This window comes from Acomys minous (assembly GCF_964271855.1).
Source record: "Acomys minous genome assembly, chromosome: 3".
Classification (NCBI taxonomy): domain Eukaryota; kingdom Metazoa; phylum Chordata; class Mammalia; order Rodentia; family Muridae; genus Acomys; species Acomys minous.
Window position 1 is genome coordinate 70566607 of NC_140485.1, and position 27327 is coordinate 70593933.

A 27327-nucleotide genomic window follows, 5' to 3' on the forward strand; every position below is an offset into this window, starting at 1 on the left:
TGAACAAGGGGCTCATGAACTTTCACACTAGAAAACTGGGAATTCCTATGGCATTTCCCTGGATCTGGAAGGCAGAGAAGGGGGGAGAGAGAGAGAGAGAGAGAGAGAGAGAGAGAGAGAGAGAGAGAGAGAGAGAGAGAGAGAAGAGACCATTTTGCTGTGGAAGAAGAGATAGGGTCCCTCCCAAGCCTAGATGACAGGATTTCATGCTGGACAAGCAGATAGAAAATCTAGTCCTGGAAAAAGGATGGACAGGGAAGGATCTGATGCCAGATGTTTGAGACGCCCATAAAGGAGTCCCACAGCTGGAACTCAAAACAGGGCAGACCTGGAGCTCTGGGGGTCAGACTTCCAGGTGGGATCATTGGTAGTAAAGTCTCCTGAGAGAAGCAAAGAAGAGGGCAGAGCTGTGTACCTGGACTTGCACTCACACTTGCCTTGGAATGCAGCTGAGGAAGGCCAGAGGGTGACTGAGTGGCCCTGGAGCCCAGTTCTCCTCTCAGTGCTCTATGAACTCTCCCTTGCTTCCTCCTTGTGTCAACATCACCATGGGACAGTGACACAAACTCTTTGAGGCTGGGTACTTCATGGCGGGGACATAGCTCAATTGAAAATGTGCCCTGAATTTCTTAGCCAAGATTCACTGTTTGGGGCCACGTGAGCGAGCTTCTACCTTGCCTTGCATTGTGAATTCCACCTAGCAGACAACAGAAATCAGTGGAAGACAGCAAAACAGAACAAACAAGAAAACAAAACAAAACCAGAAAAAATAAATCAGTGAATATGCTAGGAAGTCTTTTTGTTTGCTCGGAGACAAGGTTTCTCTGTGTAGCCCTGGCTGTCCTGAAGCTCACTTTGTAGACCAGGCTGTCCTGAAACTCAGAGATTCCCCTGCCTCTGTGCCAAGTGCTGGGATTCAAGGCATGCGCCACCACTGCCCTGCAACTCTGTGGGGTCTTATGAAAAAAATCTTCTTGCTGCTTTCATATGGGACTTTCCAAATTTGGGGGCCGGATCAGGTGGGTAGGTGGGTGGGGTGGGGGTGGATGGGTAGGCTTACAGGAAACGAGCTCTTCCTCTGAAGGTTAAGGAAAGTTCCAGATCATTAGAGCTTTGAACTCACATTTCACACGAGACCTGGCATGCTCAGGGTGTTATGAATGTAGACTGAACGCATACTTCAAATCAGTTCTCCCTACCAGGCAAGACCAGACACTGACACCAACTATACTGTGTGTTTGGTTTTCATAGCCCAAGCCAGAATCCTACCCACTTTCTTTCCCATATAAGCACAGAGTAGACAGGGTAAGGGTGACCGGAGGTGGGCTGTAGTTCCGTCATGGGCCCCTTATGAAGAGACCCAGTTCTCAGTTGCCCGGTTGCCTCATGACTTCTGTCTGCCTTGTCTTGGGAAAGGCATGGTCTGAAGTCATGCCTCTGACTTCTTGCTTGGCATAGGGTTATAGCTGGTTGCTGGCTGCCAGAGCTGCCAGGCGGCCCCTAGGCTTAGGAGGTCTGACGGCTCAGAATCCCATGGCTTCTCTACAGAGTCATGATGGTGCCTGATCCATCACACCCTGACTTGGACAGAATTGGGGAGCACCCAGCACCCTCCTTCATCCCCCCATAGTACGTTCTGGGTCACCTATATCTGGATATAGAAGGATCTTTATCCACGGGCTCTTCCTTTTGGGCCTGAAGGAGACGAGGCTGTGGGTACAGTGAAAAGGGCCAAAACCTGACCAGTGGGCCGAAGATCAAACCCAGGCGAGGGTGCCATAGTCGGTGATGACTAGCTCTTAGAGGGACCTCATTGGGGACGCAGATGTCTGGAGGGCAAATCCCTTAGGCTTGGACCCTCAGAGTGGGGCAAAGATGCAGGTAGAATCAGAAAGTGACAAAGACAGAAAGATGGATGAACAAGATTGCAAAAAACAGGAAGCACCCCCACACCATAAAGACATTGGAATATCACTCGTGATTGACAGTTACTGTACGACTGAGGACAATGTGTGGTCTGACGATGGGTGAGAAATCTCTCTTCCTCCTGCCCTTTCTTAGCACAGGGGCAAGGAAGTTGGATGTAAGCCCCTAGGGACAGCTGCGGGCGGCGCAGGTGGTGGTGGTGCCTAGCTGGGGCAGAAGAGGTGGAAGTTGGTGCGTGTGAACTCGTGGTGAATGCTCTCGAGAAGCTCGTCTGCGTCGGGGGTGGGCTCGCGAGCGTTGTCGGGCGGCCGAGGCCTCGCGCTGTATTCCGGGGTGTAGGTGAAGGAGAAGGCGCTGGGATAGAAGAGCGCATCCCCGCGCAGCAGGCTCACCGGCACGGTGATGGGAGTACGCAGCCAACGCCAGTCGCTGCCGAAGGCCGCCACGTCTGGCACCACGCATACCAAGGACCGCGGGCTCCTGCGGGTGGGGCGTAGAGGTTGGGACACGATTGGCAAACACTTCAGTCTCTGATCCCCTAGGCTCAAAGATGCCCCTCCCCACCACGATCCAATCCGTACCTGTACATGGTTTCTGCCTCCACATCTCCGAACCACACCTTGAGCCCAGCGTGGAAATTTTCTCCGTGAAGCTCCAGTGTGGCCACGTCACCTCCGCCGCTCAGCTGGGGTTGGATGGGACCAGGTATAGGTGACTGGGGAGTGGTGGGGGCGGGTAGGAGGAGGCTCCTACCCTTCCTCGACAACCTCCCGCTTCCCAGAGCAAGCAGGTTGGCCGGGGGCACAGCACCCTGCGGATTCACCTCCAGAGTGCTAATGTGGGGCACTGGAGTGACAGGCTCTCGGGTACAGGCCAGGCTGGTGCTGAAGGAGAATTCCACCGACTCTGTTCCGATAATGGTCCAGCAGGAGCTGTCGTTGAGCAGCGCTCTGTTGGCCTCCTTAGGGCAGAGGGAAGCCTGGCAAGAAATTCAAGGGATGGAACTGCTTTGTTGTTTTTTTGAGACAGGCTTTCTCTTGTCCTGGCTGTCCTGGACTCACTTTGTACACCAAGCTGGCCTCGTCCCCACAGAGATCCGCCTTTCTCTGCCTTCTGTGTGACGGGATTAAAGGAGTGCGCCACCACGCCAGGCAAGGGATGGACCGGAAGCTTCGCTTGTGGCCCAGTCTTATCAAGTTCCCTTCTAGCTTTGCAGTTTATCTGCTTCAGGGAGCTTGAGTGATATCCTCACACTGTATGCGTCATATATGCACACATGTGCGCGTGCGCGCGCGCGTGTGTGTGGTGTGTAAAACCAAACTCATTCTCTTTTAGCAACAATACTTTTTAGTGTATATTTATATGTATGTATAAGTGTGTGTGTGTGTGTGTGTGTAATTTGATAGCCAGAGGTGGCTATCAAATTGGTGTTTTTCGAGTCAGGGTTTCCCTGTGTGGCCTTGGCTGTCCTGAACTCACTTTGTAGATCAGGCTGGGCTCAAACTCACAGAGATCCATGCGCCTCTGCCTCCTGAGTGCTGGGGTTAAAGACATGCACCATCACTATCTGACTTGCCTCTTTTCCTCTGTCTGTCTTTTTTTTGAGACAAGGTTTCTCTGTGTAACCCTGGATGTCCTGGAATTCACTCTGTAGATCAGGCTCACCTCAAACTCAGAGATCTGCCTGCCTCTGTGTGCCGAGTGCTAGGACTACAGGTGTGTGTCACCACCACCTGGCTATAATTATTATTTTGTATATTTTATGATTCTATCTACTAACATTCCAGAATAATGTTTTTGGGAGGAATATTACTTAATTATTGTTTTCTACACTGATTTTTATGCTTTGACATCTTATAACTTTGTTTAATAATATTCAATACTATTTCCTACTGTGATTTTTTTTCCGAGACAGTGTTTCTCTGTGTAGCCTTGCTGTCCTGGACTCACTTTGTAGACCAGGCTGGCCTCGAACTCACAGCAATCTGCCTGCCTCTGCCTCCCGAGTGCTTGAATTAAAGGCGTGCGCCACCACGCCTGGTGTGATTTTCTTTATACTCTGCAATTTTTTGTTTTTATTTATGTATATGTGGATTTATGTCATATGTGTGGACCTTCAGAGGATGGAAGGGAGTGTCTGATCCCCCTAACGCTGGAGCTACAGGTGGATGTGCCGTTGTGGGAATTGAACTTGGATCCTCCGGAAGAGCAACAAGTACTCTTCACTACAGGGCTCTCTCTCCAGTCCCTATACTCCGCAGTTTCGTATTGCAACGTCTAAAAGCCCCTGGGAAGGGATATTGTTTAATGATAGCAGTTACATCGCTTTCCCCCCTACATTCTACGACTTTGATCTCCCGCGGTGGCAGCCTTTGTGGCCAAGATCTTACATTCTGTGCTCTCTGGGTTCTTCGTCTCTGCTTCTCACCTGGAATTGCACCACCTTCTCTGTGGCAAGGCATAAGTAGGTGCCACCCCCTCCTGGAGTGTCGCCCGGAAACTGGAATGCACACTTGTGCAGCTGGGATATGGGTTCGTCCACGTCGAGGAGGGCACACTGTTTGGCTACTTTGCGGATGATCTGAGGCAGAAGGGTGGTGGGAAAAGAGATATCGGGGTGCAGGGTCCCCCGGAGACTGCTCGCCCAGCCAGGCAGCTCTATCCCGATAGCCACGAGGCCACAGGGCACACTCTCATTAAGCACTAAGAGAGTGTAGCTGTCTGTGTGCCTCGAGGGCCTCACTCTTTAAGCCCTGCCCACAGAGGTTATGCTTCTGTACTGGTCTGTGGTTACAAAGTGGATACAAAGTCCTTCCTCATACCATGGGAGGCAGCGTGATGCCCGTGACTGTGCAGACAAGCCGCACCAGGGAGCCATATCGGATGTAACCTTCCTGAGGTGGGAAGTCCCCTTGGGAACATTGGTCATCAGCTGGAGAAGACAGAAAGGAACAAGAGGCTTCATTGCTTCTCCTCAATCCCTGCTTCTTCACATCTGGCTTTACCTCACACCACAGCTGGCAAACACTCTAATCCAGGAGGGGTAATCTGTGGTCATCCCCACAGAGGTGTGTGCTCTCTGGGGCAGCCAGGTATTGGCTTACAGAGAGAGGGCATTGCCACGGGGATCAGAATAGATTGGGTTAGTCGCTAACTCACTAGGGCCAGGGGCAAACCTTCATCCTCCTCCCCAAGGGCCAGTTACACTGGGTTACCTTCCTGTAGTGTTAATTAAATATGCTAATACACAGCTGGGCATGGTGGCGCACAACTTTAATCCCAGCTCTCCGAAAGCAGAGGCAGGCGGATCCCTGTGAGGATCAGCCTGGTCTACAAAGCAAGTCCGGGACAGACAAGATAATACAGAGAAACCCTATTTCACAAAACAAAACAAAAAACAAAACAAACAGACAAACAAGCTAATACGCAAGGAGCCCCTGGCCTGCAGCTGCTCAGGAGATTACCTAGGTGGAGCGTGAAGGCAGCCCATTGTTTTGCACTGGCCACAAAGGCCCCATCTTCTACAGAGAGGTATCGGGTGGACACTGTCTGCGAGCGCAGGCGGTTGAAAAGGGAGATCTTTGAGCCGGAGGAGATGCACACTGTGAGGGGACTGGAGTCAGTGTCCTGCCCTCATGTGGTCCCTTAAGACTCCCCAGACAAGCCGGGGCGTGGTGGCGCACGCCTTTAATCCCAGCACTCGGAAGGCAGAGGCAGCCAGCCTGGTCTACAGAGTGAGTTCCAGGACAGACAGGGCGAAAACAGAAACCAAATCTAAAAAAACAAAACAAAACAAAACAAACCAACCAAACAACAACAACAAAAACCCCTGGGGCTTTTCTAGAGATTGACATGGTTTCCAGCCTATGGCACGTGCTAAGAGTCACAGTTTCATTCCCCACCCCACCCCCCAATGGACTTTGTGGACCAGTTGGGAATAAGGAACTGGGCGGAGTGCTGCTCATCTCTTAGTGTAGGACAAACGGATGCATTCCATGTACCTTTGGCCAAGCCCCTTCCATTAAATCCCATTTATTATATAATAGGTCCTTCCCTCCCTTTCTCCATACATGTGTGTGCTTGACTCCGGGCATCTTCCTCTATTACTCTCCGTCTTATTTTAGGAGGTAGAGGCTCTCATTGACGGAGAGCTCGCCACTTGGGCTAGAACTTTCTGGCCAGGGAGCCTGAGGATCACCCTGTCTATTTGCTCAGTGCTGGGGTCACTGGTGCCAGCAGCTACATTCAGGTTTTATGGGCACCCAAACGCAAGCTCTTTAGGCGTCAAGCCATCTCCCCATCCTTTACTTTCCTAAATACACATATCAGCTTCATTGATTCTCCTATTCCCATGTTTTCTTGTTTGTTTGGTTTTTGGTTTTTCGAGACAGAGTTTCTCTGTGTAGCCTTGGCTGTCCTGGACTCACGCTGTCAACCAGGCTGGCCTCGAACTCATAGTGATCCGCCTGCCTCTGCCTCTTGAAGTGCTGGGATTAAAGGCGTGCGCCACCATGCCGGGCTCCTATTCCTATGTAAGAGATCGGTTTGCCCAAGACCAGGCAACTAGCAAGCTTCAGGGTAGGACTCGGAGCCAGACTGCTGGACTCTCCATTTAACCATTACACTATGTCACCGAATACCAAGGGCCAACTAGAACACCATTTGTATCTAGGACATTCCACAAGATTTTAAAATAAAACCAAGGCGCTGGGTTCTGTTTTTCTTCCTTGTTTTTTTTTTTTCCTTCCCAAGACAGGGTCTCTCTGTGTATCCTTGGCTATCCTGGACTCGCTTTGTAAACTAGGCTGGACTCGAACTTACAGCGATCCTCCTGCCTTCGCCACCACGCCCTGCAGGAGCTGGGCTCTGACTTATGGCCATTTCCAGGCTAGGGGACAAGTTCTACGCAGACACTCTCAAGCAAGCCACATGGCATGGTAGGCTCGAGTCACCCAAACAACTCACCCCATCTCTTTCTTTCTCCTTCTTCCTCTGTTCTTTTTTCCTTTCCTCCCTCTTGCCCTCCCTCCTAGGCTGGCCCAGCTAGAGAGCCCTTGCTCCAGGTCAGCCGCTCACCCAGACTCCTCCCTTCTTTCTGCTTAGGCTCCACCTCTCACCCTGACCCCACCCCTACACGCTCCTCCCAGCTCTAGAGTTGAATTGCACCCTTCCGCTCCAGCCCCTCTCACGGTCTGTGTTTTTCAGCGACTGCTTCTTCTGTGAGGGCTTGGAGATCACCTTGATGAGGCGACTGTAGAAGGTGCCCAGCTCCTGGCCTCCACGCAGCACGAGTCGCAGCACCAAGCGGAAGTGCTTCCTCTTGTCGGCGTCGGAGATGTACAGGGTCTTGGCACAACCAAATTCCTAGGAGGCGCATGGGAATGGGACACGTCTTACTTAACTCAACTTTTTGCCAGCGGATAAGCCAACCTTCTGCAGTTAGGACATCCATCAGAGGTGACAAAAAGCCGCGCTAGCTAGGCTCTGGGTCAGAACCCACCCTCTGGCCTCCCTCTTGCCTCTCGGCTTCTGGAGGGGGACTTGGGGAGTCCTCCTCTGTAAAGAAAAAGGGCAGGAATCGGATGTTCTCTCACGCAGTCTCACCCTGGAGTCTGACTGCTCTTCGAAATTCAACTTTTGCGTCTCAGGAGCGCTGCCGGACGCGCCGTCCAGTCCCATGTAGCCGCAGACTATGGGCCCGACCTCCGCAGACTGGGGGCCTGGGAAAGTGCGGGAGTTAACTCTGGAAGGACTTGGGAAGAGACTCAGGTGCCAGTCAAACTTAGTTCTTGCCGCCAGAGGGCGCAGGAACACTGCGCCAGCAAACGGCCGGGTTCCCAGGCCCTGGTGCAGTTGTTGGTCGGTTCTCTGCGGACAGCCCCTGAGGGCGCTCTCACCTTGGTCTTGTATTGGCTTCACCCTCCAGCCGGGACCAGCCAGGTAGACACAGGGTGGAGGGCAGAAGAACCTGGGAACACGTAGATCATTCTCACTGCTTTTGTTTTGTTTTTGTTTTTGTTTTCTGTTTTTTCCGAGACAGGGTTTCTCTGTGTAGCCCTGACTGTTCTGGACTCGCTTTGTAGACCAGGGCCTCGAACTCACAGAGATCCGCCTGCCTCTGTCGCCCAAAGTGCTGGGGATTCCACGCATCTGGCTTTTTTTTTCTTCCCCTACTTTCATTTTTACTGTTTTAAAAGCGTCTCAAAGTGACGCCGGGTGTGGTGCTCACACCTGTAATCCCAGCACTCTAAGAGGCAGAGGCAGGCAGATCTCTGTGAATTTGAGGCCAGCCTGGTCTACAAAACGAGTCAAGGACAGCCAAGGCGACACAGAGACACCCTGTCTCGAAGAAACAAAAACAAAACAACGACAAAGTGTTTCACGGTCGCATACAGCCAAAGAGTCATGATTCGCTCTCCTCTCTCCTTGAGCGAACCTCATTAACACAGTACATTCTTTTGCTTTTTTTTTTTAAAAAGTATTTATTTATTATGTGTTCCATGTTCTGCCTGGTGTATGCCTGAATGCCAGGAGAGGGGACAGGGTCTCATTATAGATGGTTGTGAGCCACCATGTGGTTGCTCGGAATTGAACTCAGGACCTTTGGAAGAGCACACACAGTGCTCTTAACCTCTGAGCCATCTCTATAGCCCCGTTCTTTTACTTATTAGACCCCACCAGTAAGTCCTGCCCACTCCATCTTCAAAGCCTATCTGGAATCCGTTGGCCTCCTACAACCTCCACCTTGGTCCTAACCAACACCGCTTGCCTTCCCCACTCTCGGCCTCTCTCCGGTATTGCTGCTCCCTCTTTGAATATGTTTTTCACACAGCAACCAGATTACTTCTTAAATGACTGTTGGCTCAGCAGGTAAAATGCTTGCCAGAGCAAGTGTGATAACCCGAGTTCAATCCTCAGATCCCACTAAAAGGTGGAAGGAGGGAACCAATGATACAAAATTATCCTCTGGCCTCCACAGGAGTTGTGGCACCCACACAATCATGAAATAGTAGTCAAGAGGCAGGAGAGATCGATCGCTCAGCAGCTAAGAGCACTGACTGCTTTTCCAGAGGTCTTGAGTTCAATTCCCAGCACCATAGCCGTCTATAATGAGATCTGGTGCCCTCTTCTGGTGTGCAGACGTGCATGTAGGACAAACCACACACACACACACACACACACACACACACACACACACATGATAAATAAATCTTTAAAAAAAATAACAATTAAGCTGGGTGTGGTAGCGCAAGCCTTTAATCCCAGCACTTGGGAGGCAGAGACAAGCTGATCTCTATGAGGCCAGAGATCTCTGTTTGAGGCTACCCTAGTCTACAGAGAAAGCTCCAGTACAACCAAGGCTACACAGAGAAGCCATGTCTTGAGAAACCAATCAACCAAACAAACAAAAAACCCAAACCAAATTAAAAACAAAACAAACAAACAAAAATCAACCAACCAACTAAAAAACAAAAACACCACAAAACCCCAAACCATTTAAATTAAATTGTGTATGGTTACTTCTGCCTGTAATCCCAATCCCAGCACTGGAGGGGATGGGGCCTGAGGCAGGAGGATTACTGTGGCAGATTCCAGCTTGAGTCTGTATTATTCCCCCCATATATATACACACACACACACATATGCATATATATGATATTATTTTGTTTTGTTTTGTTTTCTGAGACAGGATTTCTCTGTATAGGCTTGGCTGTCCTGGACTTGTTTTGTAGACCAGGCTGGCCTCGAACTCACAGCGATCCGCCTGCCTCTACCTCCTGAGTGCTGGGATTAAAGGCGTGCGCCACCACACCCTCCATGATATTATTAACAATAATGAAAACAAGAGTCAAATTATGATACTCTCCTATTAAGACCCTTTAGTGATTTCAAATCCCAATTTCCCACGTGACCTGGACACTCTTCTCCGTCTGCTTGTTTCCTCTAACGTCCCCTCCTCTGTCCAGTCTCTCCCTTTTATCCTCCGACTGGACTAGTTGTAGAGCCTTACGGGTGCTTGCGTCTTTCGGTCCCTTCTAGTTGGAATGCCTCCTGGAGATTGTTTTCATGGCCGGCTCCACTTCAGTACTGTCACTTCAGTTCCCATGCCGCTTCCTAAAGAGCCCTTTGACCTCCACGACCTTTCAAGCTAAGATACCGCCCCCCCCCCCCACTATGTGACCTTGCGCTGCTTTCCTTCTAGCTCTCATCACAATCTGGAGCATCCTGCCTGCTGATTGGTGGGGAGGCAACTGCTTCTTTCACACCCGAGCGAGGATGTGGAGACTATTTGTCTTGTCCACCTGGATGCTTAGTGCCCAACAGTGGCCACGGGGCCTGGGGCCTGGTGCATGACCTTAGTAAGTGACCGAATGGATGGATAATGAGTGAGGACGTGGGGGATCTGAGAGTCACTCTCAAGCTCTGCTGTAGAGCCCAGTAGGCGGCTATTGTTTGCTGGGCAACAGGACCCGAGTTGGACAATAGCCAAGGTGTCGGCCCTGAGGCCTCCAGGAAGGAAAAGAAGCTAACCGGTGGGAGATTTGGAGGGGTGCTCGGGGCTGAAGGCTGCGGCGGGGGAGGGGGGATGGGGGGGTGGGGGGAGGGGGAAGGGGGGTGGGGGTGGGGGGCTGGGGGGAGGGGGGCAGGGGGAGGGGGGCTGGGGGGAGGGGGAAGGGGGGTGGGGGGAGGGGGAAGGGGGAAGGGGGGTGGGGGTGGGGGGCTGGGGGGGTGGGGGTGGGGGGCTGGGGGGGGCACGGGGAGGGGGAGTATGGGGTCACCTACCGTTTCTCATTCCCGTAGGATTTCTGAGCCACCTTGGCATGCAGGATCCACACAGTCTGCTCACATCTTTGCTGCAGGCATGCACGCACTCCTTCCCTTAGGATGGTGGCGTGCTCTGGGGGTGACCTAGGAATGGGGTGAGGCCAACCGGCCACGGGAAGGAGAGGCAAGGAAGGGTTGAGTTGGCACAAAGGCGGCGCTGCTCAGGGTGAGTGGCTTGAAGTGGGAGATGAAGTTGATTTACATTTCCCTAGGGAATCTGGGGAAGAAGGGTTAGGCACGGAGGAGGACAGGGGTCATGGGGTGGGGGTGGGGGCTGGGGTGGGGTGGGGTGTGGGGTGGGTGGGTGGGGAGAATGTGTGTGTGTGTTCCGTGAAGCCTGCACAGAGACCACAGATCACCCAGGTGCTACGCTATCTGGGTGGCTTCCTTGCTGTTGTAGCTTGGGGCCATAGTGGAAGACGAGCTGTGTTTAAAAGGCCTCCATTTGGTCTTCAGATGGAGGAGGTGGGCTTTGTGGAAGTGCTAAGTAAGCCTTCAATCCACGAGAACACATAAGGGGAAACAGCCTTTGCCGGCTTCAGGTCCAGAGCACACTCTTAGTTCGAGGCCCCAAACAGCATGACCAGGATGGGGGTGGATCTGATGTCTCGGCTGCCCAAACAACACCCGTGGCTTAAATGTTTGGCGGGGTGGGGAGTTCCTTTCTTTGAATGAGGGTATCAAGACATTGGGCTTGTAAGGTGAGCTAAGTCAGCTCTCTGGGGTCTGTTGCTTGTCAATCTGAGAGTTTTACGGGTGAGGGTGAATTTTCTTAAAGCTTGCAGCGTTAAAAAGAGCGTGCAAAGGAGTCTGTGGCGAGAGATACTTGGGAAATTGGGGCCCTGAAGAGAGCTGAGAACTCTGAGGCTGTCCTTTTAAGTCCTTTTAGTCGCACAGCAGAACCGAATCCCCGGCCTTTCATCACTCCTGGAAAGGACAGCGGAGGGCAAGAGCCGGGCGCGTCCACCGAAGCCTAGCCAGACCAGGCAGGCGGCTGCCAGGACCGCTCCGCCTCTTGGGGCTCTCCTCTGGGAAGAGTCTCATGTAGGATTCCAGAGCATTCCGGCTGTTGGGAGTGTCGCTGCCCGACCTCAGCTATAGCTGAATTCCGGCCCGCTGCTCACGCCTGCAGCTCTGAGAGTGGCAGGAGAAGGGGGGCGCCGCTCTTGCCGGGGCCGGGTGCTCAGAGGAAGGGGGAGATCGCTCCCTGCCAGTGGGAGGGGTCGCAGCCCGCCCTCCCCCTCCCCACCCGCCCACTCCAGGTTAAATGCAGCTGCGGCTTGGGTTTGCTCTAGCTGTCTGACGTTCCCCACCTAGGGCGAAGCTGCCCAAGCCTCCTTTACCTCGTCCAACTCCCCAGGAGGCTTGGCCCGTCGCTCTGTAGCCGCGCCTCCGAGCTGTCGGGCAGGCTCAGGTGAGTCAAAGGGCCCGGGGGCATCGGGGAATCTGCCGGGAAGCCAGCGGAAAAACTGTAGAAGGGCAGCGCTTAACCGCCTACGTGTCCACGTCTAACCTGCAGTACCTTTTCCGATTTCCCTCCAGCAAGGCCCACCATATGCAGCCCTGCCCCTCTTTCTTAATCTCCTCCCTCTACGTTCTTGTACCTTCCAAGGTGTCCACTTCGGGTCAGCCCTTGAACTCATAGACTACCTCCCCCACCCCCACCCCCTTTCTTGGGAATGCACTTTCCCTTCCCTAAGGACAGAAAAACTTCCTCTTCAATGCAAGGCTTGACTTCGTAGATCTAGGAGACCTGAGTTCCACTGACTGTCTGTAGTGGGCCTCCACTTCAAAGCAAGCCCTTGAGGGATCCCTTAGCTATTTTGACTTTCTAAGATTCCCGGGGTGCAAGTGAGGTGATACCAAAGTGCGTATTGACTGACCAAGAACAGGATAAGGGGGACCTTAGTCAAGAGCCAGTACTGTGTCTCAAAGGCCCCGTGGACCTTTACTCAGATGCTCCCTCCGGGGGTGCTGCCTCAGTTATGAAAAGGCATCCCTTACCTCCGACCTCTACCAGCAAGCAGCTGGCACATCTAGCGAGCTCAGTCACCTCCCCGCCAAAGGGATATTTGTTTTACCCTGTCTGGAAAGCCAGAACCGAGAAGAATCCCGGATGGGAAGGCGGTCTGGAGCCGGAGGCACGCACGGGCCTTGCTCAGAATGGGTCCATTCAAGGAACTGGGGGGCGGGGCTGCTGTGGGTTAGGGGGCGCTGGCCTGCTTTGCCAAGAAACAGCGACAGAAAAATGGATAGAGCAGGCTCAGCGTGCCTCGTGGGGGTGGGGTAGGGAACGGAAGAAAGGGTTCAGTGATTCCTAGGTGCCAGGGAACCAGGCAGCTCTGGAGGAAGGGGAGGGGGGCGGCGGCCAGGTTTAGTTCTGAGCCTGGAGTCCAGCTGGTTGCCTTGTCGACCCCCACATTTTCCATTTGTATAGTGCGCGTGTGCGTGTGTGTGTGCGCGCGCGTGTGTCCTTCGTGGTTCTCTGGGGACCTCGTTAGGCTACACAGGAGGGGGAAGGCTCACCTGTTGTCCTCACGGGGTCCATGGCTGCTCGGCGAGGCCAGGGCTGCTTTCTTGTTGCTACCCTCTGGGCACGTCTAGTGCCACTGTCTTCGATACCCTTCACACCTCTGCGCACCCCCTCGCACTGGATATATCTCGGCCAAACTTTATCTCCAAGGTCCTGGCACTCACTGCCGCTTGTTTGCTCTAGGCAGGGACACCTGCTGGGCAGATGTGGGTTTCCCACGGCAATAGACGCCAGGCCCAGCAGGCGCCCCCTGGCGGCCTCTCTTAAGAGCAGGCGAGTAACAGCCGCTGAGGGATGTCTTGTGCATGGCCTACTCACTGACCTATCTCTAAGACCTTAACCCCACTAAAGAGCTGCTTTTATCAGGGAGGAGGGGTAGAGGGCTGAGGGGAAGAAGGGCAGTGGCTTCTGTCTGCAGAAGAAGAAAGTGTGGAGCTCCTTAGCTGACTCACATCAGACAGACAGCATTCTGTCTCAGCACACAGCACACTTACTTTCCTGCTACCCAACATTGGCTAGCAGTATCTATCTATCTATCTATCTATCTATCTATCTATCTATCTATCTATCTATCTATCTATCTATCTATCTATTTTGGTTTTTTGAGACAGGGTCTCTGGCTGTCCTGGACTCTCTTTGTAGACCAGGCTGGCCTTGAACTCACAATGATCCACCAGCCTCTGCCTCCCGGGTGCTGGGATTAAAGGCATGCACCACCATGCCCGGCTCAGCATTTACTTTCTGTAAGCCTCTCTTTCTGAATAGGTACAACTGAACCAACGACAGCCTAAAGTGTCGCAGTTGCATAGAGGGTTAATGCCATAATGAATGAGAACATTTCTTTTGGGGACTGGCAGGATGGCTCAGTGGGTAGAGGTGCTTGCTGCCAGGACTGACCACCCAAGTCCTGTCTAATCCTGTGACCCACACTGTGGAAGGAGAGGACTGACTTCAGAGAACTGCCCTCTGACTTCCACATGTGTGTGCCTAGTGTGCGCATACACACAATCATATAAGACATAGTTAAGGATTTATTTATTATTTATACAGTATTCTGCCTGTGTGTAGGCCTGCAGGCCAGAAGAGGGCACCAGATATCATTATAGATGGTTGTGAGCCACCGCGTGGTTGCTAGGAATTGAACTCAGGATTTTTGGGAGAGCACACAATGCTCCGAACCTCTGAGCTATCTCTCCAGCCCTAAAACATCTCCTTTATAAAAGCATTTATTCCCTTTTGAGTTTTATGTTTTGGTCTACTCCTTATTTACTTGGTGTCCTGTAGTTCTGCAAAATGCCATTTTCTATCCCCCTTTTTTTCCCTGAGGCGGGGTTTCTCTGTGTAGCCCTGGCTTTCTTGGACTCACTTTGTAGACCAGACTGGCCTCAAACTCCCAGAGATCTGCCTGCCTCTGCCTTTTGAGTGTGCAGCCATTCCTGGAGAGACATTTTGAACACACACACACACACATACACACACACACACACACACACACACACACACACACACACGTGCGCGCGCGCGAAGTGTACATCCCCCGAAAGAAAAGTGCAGTCAGAATTGTGGCTTTATTAACGTCCTTTCTCCCGGCAGGCTGTGACACTTTGGTTCTTCACCCTACAAGCACCATGAGGGGCCTTTTTGGTTGGTCTCTGCCTCTGTTGCTGCTCTTTCTGCAGCCCTGGGAAATCCAGCTTCAGTCTGCAGGTGAGCTGGGGCCCAGCCCTCACCTTGGGAGGAAGAGAGAGAGTGGGAGCCAATTTCCCCATCTACCGTGAGCCAACATTGCTGGGGAAAGAAAAGCAAGGACCTTGGAACACTCTAGGCTGGATGTGGGTTTCCCACTTCACCTCTCTGGTGTTGTTTCCTCATAGGCAGTATGTGGCATCGTTTCGGGTTCATTCAGAGCTACTCGTTTGGTGTTGAGTCTTATTGAAATTATGAAAAAAATCAGATGTCACATAAAAACCCCTATTTGAGAATTTTCTTGGGAAAAAAAACCCCAAGGATCTACTTGCTGGGAAAACCCACATTAGCAAGGAGTGATTGAGGGGCTTGTGGTTTCATAGGCATAATTCAAGCAGTTCATTTATTCATTTATTCATTAATGTTTGGCTAGTCTGTGTAGGCATTTGAGACTGTGACATCTCTTTGCTCACTCCTCAGTCAATATACAGCGCAGAGTCAGAACAGCTCCCAGAAACTGTTATGCAGGGAACTTGTGCGATTTCCTTGCTCAGGTCCTCCCAAATGATGGATGCGCGAGTGTATCCAAGGCATGTTTGTCAGGTTAATATTGTGCTGGGTGATGTTCCATTCGGACAACAGCATTTCTTCTGCCTTTTCCTGAGATAACAGCTTTAGTTGACCCTAGAGAGCTCTTCCCCATCTCCCCACAGGTCCTAGGTGCTATACTGGGCCCCTGGATCTGGTGTTCGTGATTGATAGCTCCCGCAGCGTGCGCCCCTTCGAGTTCGAGACCATGAGGCAGTTCTTAGTGGGCCTCCTGCGTAGCCTGGACATAGGGCTGAACGCCACGCGCGTTGGTGTGATCCAGTATTCTAGCCAAGTTCAGAGCGTGTTTCCCCTGGGCGCCTTCTCGCGCCGCGAGGACATGGAGCGCGCTATCCGTGCCGTGGTGCCTCTGGCACAGGGCACCATGACCGGGCTGGCAATCCAGTATGCCATGAACGTGGCCTTCAGCGAGGCCGAAGGCGCGCGCCCACCGGAGGAGAGAGTACCTCGCGTCTTGGTCATCGTGACGGACGGGCGACCTCAAGACCGAGTGGCCGAAGTGGCCGCGCAGGCGCGCGCCCGAGGCATTGAGATCTACGCGGTAGGGGTGCAGCGAGCGGACGTGGGCTCTTTACGCGCCATGGCTTCGCCGCCGTTAGACCAGCACGTCTTCTTGGTGGAGTCCTTCGATCTCATCCAGGAGTTTGGCCTGCAGTTCCAGGGCCGGCTGTGCGGTGAGTTAGAGCTCGGGCTTGGCAGATGCTCCATTGTAGTTTGCACCACCACAGGCGATCCCTCCCTAAGGGGTGGCCCTGTGTACTTCAGCTTTACTTCGCTCTCCAGTTACGATAGCTCTGTTCCGGGCTTGCAGAGCCATAGATCACATTCCTGGCTCCACCCACAACACTGAGCAGCAGTTGTGCTCTGTCGGGGACTGGCTTCGTCTCTTGCTTACAAGCTAAATGTCAAACTCAAGCACCAAATGTCTTTTAAACAAGAATCACCAACCCTCAAAATTGAGAGTATTGCCTGTCAAGAGTTATGGTATTAGCTTCAGCCCCACCCTACCATAATGTGCAGGCCTCTCCTTGGAGGCGCCTGCCCATCTGTTCTCTGCTGACTCTCGCCTTGTGTGTCCTCAGGGAAGGACCTTTGTGCTGAGTTGGGTCATGGCTGCCAACACCTGTGTGTCAGTGCACCTGGAACATTCTACTGTGCCTGCAACTCTGGCTACAAGTTAGCACCAGACAACAAGAGCTGCTGGGGTGAGTACCACCCCATATTGCGGTTTCATTGTTCCCGAACCTTCTTTGGCTTCCCAGCATCACGACAAAGATCTGGCAAGTTCTTCAGAAGTAAAAGCTGTAACCCTTTACCTTACAAGCCACAGAAACTGTTACTTGAGGCCACACAAATCTTTGGTGAACCAGAGCTAGGAGTCTTGACCTCCCAGTGTTAAATATTTTTCATTCTTACCTCTGCGCCTCAGCTCTCTCTGTGCTGCCTTCTCTCTGCAAATCTTTTTTTTCCCTTTAGATCTTCTGAAAAGCTATGCTGTGTGATGCTTTGCTTAGATGATTAGTTGGGTTTTTTTTTTCCATTTTGGGGAGTATATGGCTCCATTCCTGTGACTGTATTTCCTACCACTCGCAGAATGCCAGTTATATCAGACCCTGTGTTAGGAGCCACAGTTTCAGCTTCACAATCTGGAAGAAGAGGTTGTGTGATGCCAACAGCTCAGATGCGACCTGGGTCTTCTGCCTTCAGACACTTGGAAAGGCTGAAGGGGGCCGGAGAAATGGTCAGTGATGAAGGGCACTTACCACACTATCATAAGGACTGGAATTTGGATCTCAGCAGGCATCTGGCAAATGCCTGAGGCTCCAGCTCTGAGGTAGGCAGAGACAGGAAGATCACTGGGGCTTGCTGGTTTCCAGCATAGCCAAGAGAAGAGGAGCTCCAAGTCCAGGGAGAGATCCTGTCTCAAAGGAACATGTGGAGAGCGACGAGGAAGACTTCCAACACCTTAGCCGTACACATCGGCACACTCACACAGACACATTCTCATATAAACGAATAAATATTCAGAAGTCAAACTTAAAGTGGTTTGGTATGCACCCCCATTTGATTACTGTGAATATTAGGCTAATATTAATAATAATATTATCCTAAGATATCTGGAAACTGCGTTGTGGTAGCTGTATCTTGCTCTGCACTTCCCGTTCACTGTCCTTCCCCTTTCTTTCCCTTCCTTTTCCTCCCCTCTTCCCTTCCTTTCTTTGTCTTTTCTCCTTCTCTTTTCTATTCTCCTCTCTTCCCTTCCCTCTCCTACCCGCTTCTTGTTCTGTGCTGAATGCTGGCCTCAAACTCACCGTCCTCCAGCCTTAACCTTCAGAGTGCTGAGATAACTGAAACACGCACCGTGCCTCACCTCGCTGCATTCTTTATACTCGTGATCTTTCCTCATTTTTCTTTTCAGTCCCACATGGCCACCTTGTTACAGTGTTTGGTTTACACACATGTGCACAGAGGCCACACTTCAAATGTACATGGACATATGCCCATTTTTGTTTTTTTTCTATTTATTTATTTAGTGTTCTGCCTGCATGTATTCCTGCTAGCCAGAAGAAGGAACCACATCTCATTATAGATGAGTGTGAACCACCATGTGGCTGCTGGGAATTGGACTCAGGGCCTTTGGAAAAGCAGACAGTGCTCCTTAACCTCTGAGCCATCTCTCTAGCCCATATATTTTGTTAAAGGTGGAAGAGGGCAGGGATCTGATTATTGTAAAAATCAAACATACAAAGGAAAAAAAACCCCATTACTTGTAATTGCTATTAGATACTCTTGTTCCTAGAACCCCTCAATTGTCCAATAATGGGGTTTCCCCATTGCCATATTTTTATAAAAAGATTTATTTATTATTATTTATACAGTGCTGTGCCTGCATGTACACCTGCAGGCCAGAAGTGGGCATCAGGTTACATTATAGATGGCTGTGAGCCACCGTGTGGTTACTGGGAATTGAACTCAGGACCTCTGGAAGAGCAGGTGGCGCTCTTAACCACTGAGCCATCTCTCCAGCCTCCCCACCCCCACCCCCATTGCCATCTTTAGCCACAGGGCTATGCAGCTTAATCCTGTCTGTTACACTTCTTTCCCCCCTCTCCACCACACCCTTTTCCAGGAATCCCACTTTTTTTTTTTCTCACAACTTTCCTCAGTTCAGGTCTAGGCCATCTTCACCTATCCAAACCCTCAAAATATTTGGTCCAGCAGCAGGTCTCGCTCCCTGCCACCTCTTCAGGAGGAAGTAGTGAACAGCAATTGCTTTTTCCTATTTTGTTCCTGCTTTGCAGACAGGGAAAAGCTGAGACAGGTGGAGCTGCCATTCCTCACACTTGCCTGTGAGACGGTGGAGGATGAGGCTCCTCTCCACCATATGCAGGACTCAGCGGTGGGTCCTTTAGCTCTGGCATGTGTCCAGGGTTTGAATGGGAAATGTCACTTCACCCTGTAGAAAGAAGACTTAAAGAAGACTCACAGATGTCTGGGTAGCACATCAGACTAATTAATTATGACCTTTGGGGGAGGGGCGAGGCACAGTGTTAGCTCAGAGGCTAAGAGTGCTGGCTGTTCTTTCAGAGTTCAATTCTTGGTGGCTCTCAACCATCTATAATGAGATCTGGTGCCCTCTTCTGGTGGGTAGGCACACCTGCAGGCAGAATGTTGTGTACATAATAAATAAATAAATAACCTGGCATGGTGGCGCACATCTGTAATCCCAACACTTGGGGAGGCAGAAGCAGGCGGATCTCTGTGAGTTCGAGGCGAACCTGGTCTACAAAGTGAGTCCAGGACAGCCAGGCCCGTTAGAGAAACCCTGTTTTGGAAAACAAAAATTAAATAAATAAATCTTAAAAAGAAAATGGTATATGCATGTATATGTGAATACCAGTGGAGGACAGAGGCTGATGTCAAATATCTGTCTCTACCATTCCCAATCTTGCTATTACTTAACAATTTATTTTATTATTATTAGTGGGTATGCATGGTCTATGAGTGCAGGTGGTGTGTACGTGTCACATGTCACATGTGGCAGTCAGAGGACAATTCCCTTCCTTTAAATGGGTTTTGGGGATTGAACTAAGGCAAGTATTGTGCTGCCCACGTGCCATCTCCTGGAACACTCTCACCGGACCCAACACTCATCATCGGGCTAGTATAGTTAGCCAGTGGTCTTTGGAGAGCTGCCTGTGTCTGCCCATTTCAGGGCTAGGGCTACAGCTACCACACTTGGGCTTTAAATGGATGCAGTGGATCCAAACTCAGGTCCCCATGCTTGTGCTGCGGACGTTATACAGGTTATACAGGCCGAGCACCTTTCTGGACCTCGGCCCAGGTTTTCTTAAAGAGCTCCTCAGAGGGTTTTGTGGCTAGGCTGGGAAGCACAGCCCCCGAGCAAAGGCTGACTTCATCTTTTTCCCAGCCATGGACCTCTGTGCGGAAGGAACCCATGGCTGTGAACACCTCTGTGTCAATTCCTTGGATTCCTATTTCTGTCGCTGCCGAGCTGGCTTTGCACTCCAGCAGGACCAGAGGAGCTGCAAGGGTAAGTAAGCTCCGCCCCCCGCCCCGTGCCCCGCCCCCTCCCCACTCCTCTCGGTGAGCTTTGTAGACTGATGCCCCTGATGGCTACACTGAGAAATGACATCTTGCCATTTCTTCCTTCCTTCAGCCATCGACTACTGCAGCTTTGGAAACCATAGCTGCCAGCACGAGTGTGTGAGCACGCTAGTGGGGCCACAGTGTCGCTGCAGAGAGGGCCACGACCTGCTGCCCGATGGGAGGAGCTGTCGGGGTGAGGAGGCGTCTCTCATGTTGGCAGGAAATAGTAAGGATTGTAGCTGCTGGGGTCTAACCTGACTTGTCCTATGCGGTGTCTCTTTTAAGTCAGGGACCTCTGCAACGGTGTGGATCACGGCTGCGAGTTCCAGTGTGTGAGTGAGGGCCTTTCCTTCCGATGCCTGTGCCCTGAGGGAAGGCGACTTCGGGCTGATGGCAAAAGCTGTGACCGTGAGTTATAGGCAGAGGGTCAGCTCCTGCCCCATTGTCTACAGTGGGGACCTCTTCCTGCCCTTGTTACAGCCTCAGAGGCGTGGTGTGGCTGTGCGTATGTTGGGGGGTTGGGGGGATATGCCTGTGCCCAACGTCTGTTCCAGTCACTCCTCTACGGGGCTGCCAAGACTGATTTCAAAACCCGTATCTGATGGCATTCCTCCTTCACTCAAAATCCTCCTGTGGCTCACCAGTGTCTACAAAATGAAGATCAAATGCCTTCCTCTTGAGTTTTTTCCAGTGCTGGGCCCAACCACATTAGTGGATAATGAAACCAAACTAGGGGGTTACAACCAGCATTTAAGGAAAAGCCGAGAATGTGGGTTCCCGCATTTAGGAAAGCAAACATTGCTTCATGAAGCGGAAGTTTAGCTACGTGCAAGCATGTGAAACGCACCATGATATATCATTACTCTCATTTTTCGTCATGGGCTGCGGTCAGTTTTGAAACCATCACTTAAGCTCATCACAATCACCTCTAGCCAACTCTTTAGCCCACCTCTTGCCACACTTGAACATTTTAGTCACACTGGCCTGTCCCTTCCCAAATGTGTCATGACCTTCCCAGATCCCATTCCTTTGTACATACTTGCCCTAGAATGCCCTCTCTCTTCTCTCTCTCTCTCTCTCTCTCTCTCTCTCTCTCTCTCTCTCTCTCTCAGATTTATTTATTATTTATTCAGTACTCTGACTATATGTATGCCTGCTTGCCACAAGAAGGCACCAGATCTCATTACAGACGTGGTCGTGAGCCACCATGTGGTTTCTGGGAATTGAACTCAGGACCTTTGGAAGAGCAGTCGATGCTCTTAACCTCTGAGCCATCTCTCCAGCCCTAGAATGCCCTTTCTTGCCTTGGGAAATTCCTAGTCATGCTTCCTTGTAGGTTGCTATGTCATAGTACTGTTGTGTGTTGCTATAATGAAAATGTGCAAATCTGGGTGATTGATAAGGAATAGAGCATATGGGGCTCACAGTGTGGAGATCTGAGCGCAGTCTCGCATCTCAGCATTGGTGATGGGTGCATGACAAGAGAGAGTGCTTGAGAGTGAAGAATATGTGTGTGCAAGGGATCCGATACAGGAGGCGGCTGACTTTTGTAATCATTCACAAGCAAGGTTATTAATCTCTCAAGATCTACTCAATTCTTTGATATAGGCATTAATTTCTTCCTAGGGTGGTTCTCCATGACCTAACTGTCTCCCAGAAGGCCTGATACAGTTCGGATATAAAGTGCTCCCTTTCAAGGTTCATCAAAGGCTTGGCCCTTAATTAAAAACTGTCAGAGTCTGGGCTTCTGGGAAGTGATTGGATCACAAGTGTCAAGTCACTAGGGTTATCTTTTTTGTTGTTGTTGTTGTTTTTGTTTTTTGAGACAGGGTTTTACATAGCCTAGGCTGGCCATCTACTAGCTATATAATTGATAAAGACCTTGAGCTTCTTCTTTTTCTCTTTCTTTAGTCTTTTTCCTCTTTCTTTCTTTCTTTCTTTCTTTTTGTATTTCGAGACTGAGTTTCTCTGTGTAGCCTTGGCTATCCTGGACTCACTCTGCAGACCAGACCAGGCTGGACTCAAACTCACAGCAATCCACCTGCCTCTTTCTCCCAAATTCTGGGATTAGAGGTGTGCAGCACCACGCCCAGGTCGGCCTTGAGCTTCTTAATCCTACTGCCTCCAGGTGTTACCGTGACTCGTTTTCTGTGGTGTTAGGGATCTAACTGAGGGCATGGTGCTTGCTAGGCAACCACTCTGCCAACTGAACTAGGTTTCCAGCTCCTGAAGAGGGGTTTAGATGTGTATTCCAGGCTGCCGTTGAGTTCAGTAAATACCAACGGCTGGCCTTAAACTCACAGAAATCCTCCTGTCTCAGTCTCTCCACTGCTGAGATTACGGGCATATGCCACCGTGTCCTGTTTGAAGACTGTCATGCCTTGGCCCCTTCTTGTCTGTCTCTGTTTCCTTCTATAACGAAGGGTGTTGCTTTCCTCCACCATTTTCCTGCCGAGATAATGTCCGATGTCACCCGAGGTCAAAAGCAGTCAGAGCCAGACAGCCATGGGCTGCAATCTCCAGAGTAGTGAGCTAAAACACATCCTCCCACTCTTAAGCTACTTATGACAGGAATTCTGTCACTGCAATGGAAATATATCACAAGGCCCCCAAGTCTCAGTCACCTCTCAGCTCTGTCACACCGAGGACCAAGCTTTTAGTACATGGACTCTTGGCCACAAACAGTGTCTTTCTTACATGTTTATTTCTTCGTTCTGGAAAGACTGAGACCAAGGTGCTGGCAGATACGGTGTCTCTCGAGGCTATGCTTCCTGGCTTATAGGGGACAGTTTTCTCTGTGTTCTCCTTTGATGCATGGGTGGCAGAAACGGGCTCTCAACCCTCACGTCTGTGTCTAATCCCAGTTTCCTCTTAAAGATGATTACATTAGGGGAAAGGGTTCTGGTATATGCATTTTTGAATCATACAGTTATTCAGTCCAAATCAAAGACTAGATTGGATCTCACCAACTTCATGCTTTCTCAGCCCCTCCAAGGAAAATGATTTATTCCTTTCTTGGGCTCCTTTTCTGCCCTGGCCTATTGCATGTCCCTTAACTGTGGCAGATGGCATGTCTGCCTTGCTGCATTCTGTCCTGCTTTGATGGGTCAGGGCTATGTTTTGTCGTTGAGCCCCCTTCTGGTACTCCTGAAACCCCTGGGTCAGGACAAAGGAGGCAGTGTTGTAGTGACCAGGTCCAGCAGTGGTGGTTTAGATAATCCTGCCTTCACATCTTGGCTCTATTAACTGTGGGAGCAAATCCCTTTACCCCCGCAACCAAGTTTATAGGAAATAGGGACAACACTCAAGGAGAAAATGTATAAAAGTGTGTGTCTCAATGTCAGACACATGGTACACATCAATAAACGGTGCTTTTGTCATTGTTACTAATGCTAATAAGATCCTTAGAATTGTGACAGGTTCATACTGGGTGATCAATGAATGCTAACTATTGGTGGTATTGTTGCTGTTGGTTATTTAAAAGTGAACCAGGTGGTGGAGGCGCATGCCTTCAATCCCTGCACTCGGGAGGCAGAGGCAGGTAGATCTCTGTGAGTCTGAGGTCAGCCTGGTCTACATAGTGAGTTCCAGGACAGCCAAGGATTACACAGAAAAACTAACTCTTGTCTTAGGGGGAAAAATCTTTTAACAGAGCATTTGGTTAGTGCTAAGCACTTAACCATCAAAAGTGTCATAAAAAAAAAAGAGAGAATAGTGAATGTGATAATGGTGACCGGGCACACACAACTAGGACACATAACTCATATACATTATTATGTAATAACTATTGGCGACGAACAACTAGATGAGTATGTGGCTCTACTGGGCAAGAACTTGACGCCTCCATTCAAGCCTTCTCCTTGGCAGGGTGCCGGGAGGGCCACGTGGATCTTGTTCTCCTGGTGGATGGCTCCAAGAGTGTGCGTCCACAGAACTTCGAGCTGGTGAAGCGCTTCGTGAATCAGATCGTGGACTTCCTCGACGTGTCCCCCGAGGGCACACGTGTCGGGCTGGTGCAGTTCTCCAGCCGGGTGCGCACGGAGTTCCCTCTGGGCCGCTATGGCACCGCGGCTGAGGTGAAGCAGGCAGTTTTGGCCGTGGAGTACATGGAGCGCGGCACCATGACAGGGCTGGCGCTGCGTCACATGGTGGAGCACAGCTTCTCAGAGGCGCAGGGCGCGCGGCCTCGCGATCTCAACGTGCCTCGTGTGGGCCTGGTGTTCACCGACGGCCGCTCTCAGGACGACATTTCAGTGTGGGCAGCTCGCGCTAAAGAAGAAGGTAGGTTTTGGCAAGGGATGGACTGGTATGGGGTTGGAGTGGAGGCTGGGAAGCGCTTTTCTTGAGAGGCTTTTTGAGTGCCTGGGCCCTACAGGCATCGTCATGTATGCCGTGGGCGTGGGCAAGGCAGTGGAGGAAGAGCTGCGTGAGATCGCATCTGAACCTTCGGAGCTGCACGTGTCCTACTCTCCGGACTTTAGCACCATGACACACCTGCTGGAGAATCTGAAAGGGAGCATTTGCCCAGGTGAGCGCATCTCTCCTGGGGCTTCTATTGTCTTCCTATTGCCTAGCCTCCTGGTCTTCAGCATTTCACACACCCGTCAGCAGTTATGGCTGTCTACATAGAACTTGTTATTTAAAGCCCAGAGCAGAGCAGGTCTGTGACCTTACCATCGATTTGTCAGAAATGCAGTCCTCAGACAATTTTTTTTTTGAATTTTTGAGACAGGGTTTCTCTGTGTAGCCTTGGCTGTCCTGGACTCTCTTTGTAGACCAGGTTGGCCTCGAACACTCACAGAGCTCCGTCTGCCTCTGCCTCCCTGAGTGCTGGGATTACAGACACGTGCCACTGCACCTGGCATCCCTCTCAAATGCTTTGTGTTCACATCAGAGTCAACAGAGTGCTGGATTTGTCACTCAAATTAGCAGTGTCTGGAATAATTTGACAAAATTTTATTATTTAAAAATTTTTAAATTTGTATTTTATAGACATCTTTTGTCTGCATGTATGTCTGCGCACGACAGAAGTGCCTGGTGCCTGGGGAGGCCAAAAGTGGGAGTCAGATCCCCTGGGACTGGAGTCACAGATAGCTATGAACCACCATGTGGGTGCTGGGCATTGAACCTGGGTCCTCTGGAAGAGCGGCCAGTGCATTTAACCACTGAGCCATCACTCCAGCCTGGAAGTAAACTTCAAAAAGCAAGCCAAATGTAGCATCCATAAGCAGAACCAACTGTAATACTCCAACTGGTTGGGATTCAACTTTATGGCAAAGTGATGGGACAGGGTTTTAACACAGTGGCTTGTGCTGTCTGGGGTGTGTGGGTGGGTGGCATAGACCATAAACGCCACCACTTAATGCACCTGGTCTTCAGCTGAGGGGCAGGGCAAGAGATCCAGATGTGCCTGGGGGTGGCAACTGGGCCTTATATGTGACAGAGTTTCCTGCGGGGGATGGGGGGGGCATTGATTTTGGCCACAGGGTCCTTAGAGTCTACCACAGACCTAAGATGTGACTTCTCTTCCAGTGTGTGGGGCACTGCCAGTGGAGGTAGGTCAGCAGGGCTGTGTCCAGAGCAAAGAATCTTTAGTTGAATGCGCTTCCTGCCTCACCCCCAACTCTAACCATTAACTAAAGTGTTTTGGAAGCATTGGGCTTTAGGATCCTATTCGTCTCCAATGGACTCTGGATAACTCACTTACCATCCTCCTCCCCTCCCCCCCCTTACCCTCTTCTGTAAGAGGAAGGATGCTAAGGATGCTAAGTTACCATGAATTTTAGATTTCTGAGGCAAGTTGGGGCTCTCTGGTTAAGGCTTTTCACTGGCCAACTATACAGGCTCAGGAAGATCCTCTTAACTTCTTGCTACCATTTGGAAGTCAGAGGCGAACACTTTGGGAGTGTTAATGAGCCCACGAGTGATATGACGCAAGGATGAGATTGCCAAGGATTAGCGTTTGACTCAGAAGAGCAGCTTCATCCTGAAGGCTGAGTGCCAAGAACTGTACTGTTACCTGTGATACTAAGTGGGAGCTGGTGAGACGGCACAGCATGTAAAAGCAGTTGCCACGCAAGCCTGGTGACTTGCGTTTGGTGCCAGTAAACATTCACAAAAAGCCCCATGTGACGGCTCACAGATGTACCCCAGCAACCGTACCTCTCACCTCCCAAGCGCTGGGGTTAAAGGCATGTGCCACCACCCCATGGCTTAGATTCATAATTTAAACATTATTTCATTGGCATCAATAGAATGACATGTTGCTGTCCCTCATCCCAACTCAGTAGGTCTGAGGTTTGATAATTTGCCTTTATAACAAGCTAATACTGCTTGCCCAGAGAGCACAGCTTGAGGAATGCCAGTTTACTTGAGGTACACACTACAGGGTTGAGCTGTGCCTAGCAGCTCTAGATATTGAGCCAGTATGGTGTTCAGTTGCTACATGTGTATAATGAATTACAACCGATCTCAGTAAAACAAAATAAAACCGAGTTCTTCAGTTGCGCCAGGCACATTTCAAGGGCTAAATAGCTCCAGGTGGCTTTTGGCTGTTGAATAGGGGCAGGTCAGAGGTACGGCACTTCCGTTGTTATGTCTCATTTGGAGACACTCTGGACTCTTCTAATCACAATGAAACCCATGGACTTTTCAATAGCAACACGTTTTTAGGAGCTTATTGAAAAACACATCCCCATTTTGAATCAGAATCTGTATTCTAGCAAGCTCTGTGGTGATCCGAGCAAGCAAGCGTCGGGATTTGAGACTTACTCCTGCAAGTGTGTACACATACACAAATCGTCTAATCCTCACAACCACCGATGGGTAGCTTCTTTCATTATATCCATTCTACGGATGCGGGAATTGAGGCTTAGAAGGGCTGAATTTTTCTCAGAACTTCTCGTTCCCTTGACTCTTGGTGCTCTGCTTTCAGAGGAGGGTATCGGCGCCGGGACCGAGCTACGGAGTCCCTGCGAATGCGAAAACCTCGTGGAGTTCCAGGGCCGCACGCTGGGGGCGCTCGAGAACCTGACGCAGAGCCATATCCTTTGGAGGCCTGGAGGCGTGGGCTGCGGGGCAGGTGAAGGAGTCTCTAAACCCAAATTTCCTTAACTGCTCACTGGTCCATCTGACAG

The 27327-nt window shown here is 50.9% G+C and overlaps 2 protein-coding genes across 2 annotated transcripts; one reads left to right on the forward strand and one right to left on the reverse strand.

The window, feature by feature from the left end:
* Window positions 1-73: 73 nt before the first annotated feature.
* On the reverse strand, window positions 74-13592 carry RBPJL (recombination signal binding protein for immunoglobulin kappa J region like; the record flags this gene model as incomplete). The annotated part of the gene is made up of 12 exons (XM_084775212.1): window positions 74-2406; window positions 2508-2611; window positions 2750-2905; window positions 4355-4507; window positions 4749-4858; window positions 5391-5528; window positions 7116-7290; window positions 7531-7646; window positions 7824-7894; window positions 10711-10913; window positions 12096-12198; window positions 13450-13592. 12 exons carry the CDS (start codon window positions 13590-13592, stop codon window positions 2130-2132), a joined length of 1749 nt encoding a protein of 582 aa, XP_084631338.1. The 3' UTR covers window positions 74-2129.
* On the forward strand, window positions 11798-27327 carry MATN4 (matrilin 4). The gene is made up of 10 exons (XM_084774423.1): window positions 11798-12166; window positions 14879-14992; window positions 15685-16254; window positions 16663-16785; window positions 20013-20135; window positions 20262-20384; window positions 20477-20599; window positions 24059-24472; window positions 24567-24719; window positions 27126-27327. Exons 2-10 carry the CDS (start codon window positions 14914-14916, stop codon window positions 27302-27304), a joined length of 1887 nt encoding a protein of 628 aa, XP_084630549.1. The 5' UTR covers window positions 11798-12166; window positions 14879-14913; the 3' UTR covers window positions 27305-27327.

Coding starts and splice junctions, on each gene's coding strand:
- MATN4 (XM_084774423.1), top strand. CDS start 14,914: ATGAGGGGCCTTTTTGGTTGGTCTCTGCCTCTGTTGCTGCTCTTTCTG. Junction 16,255..16,662: donor GTTCCAGGGCCGGCTGTGCG/GTGAGTTAGAGC, acceptor GTGTGTCCTCAG/GGAAGGACCTTTGTGCTGAG. Junction 24,720..27,125: donor GAAAGGGAGCATTTGCCCAG/GTGAGCGCATCT, acceptor CTCTGCTTTCAG/AGGAGGGTATCGGCGCCGGG.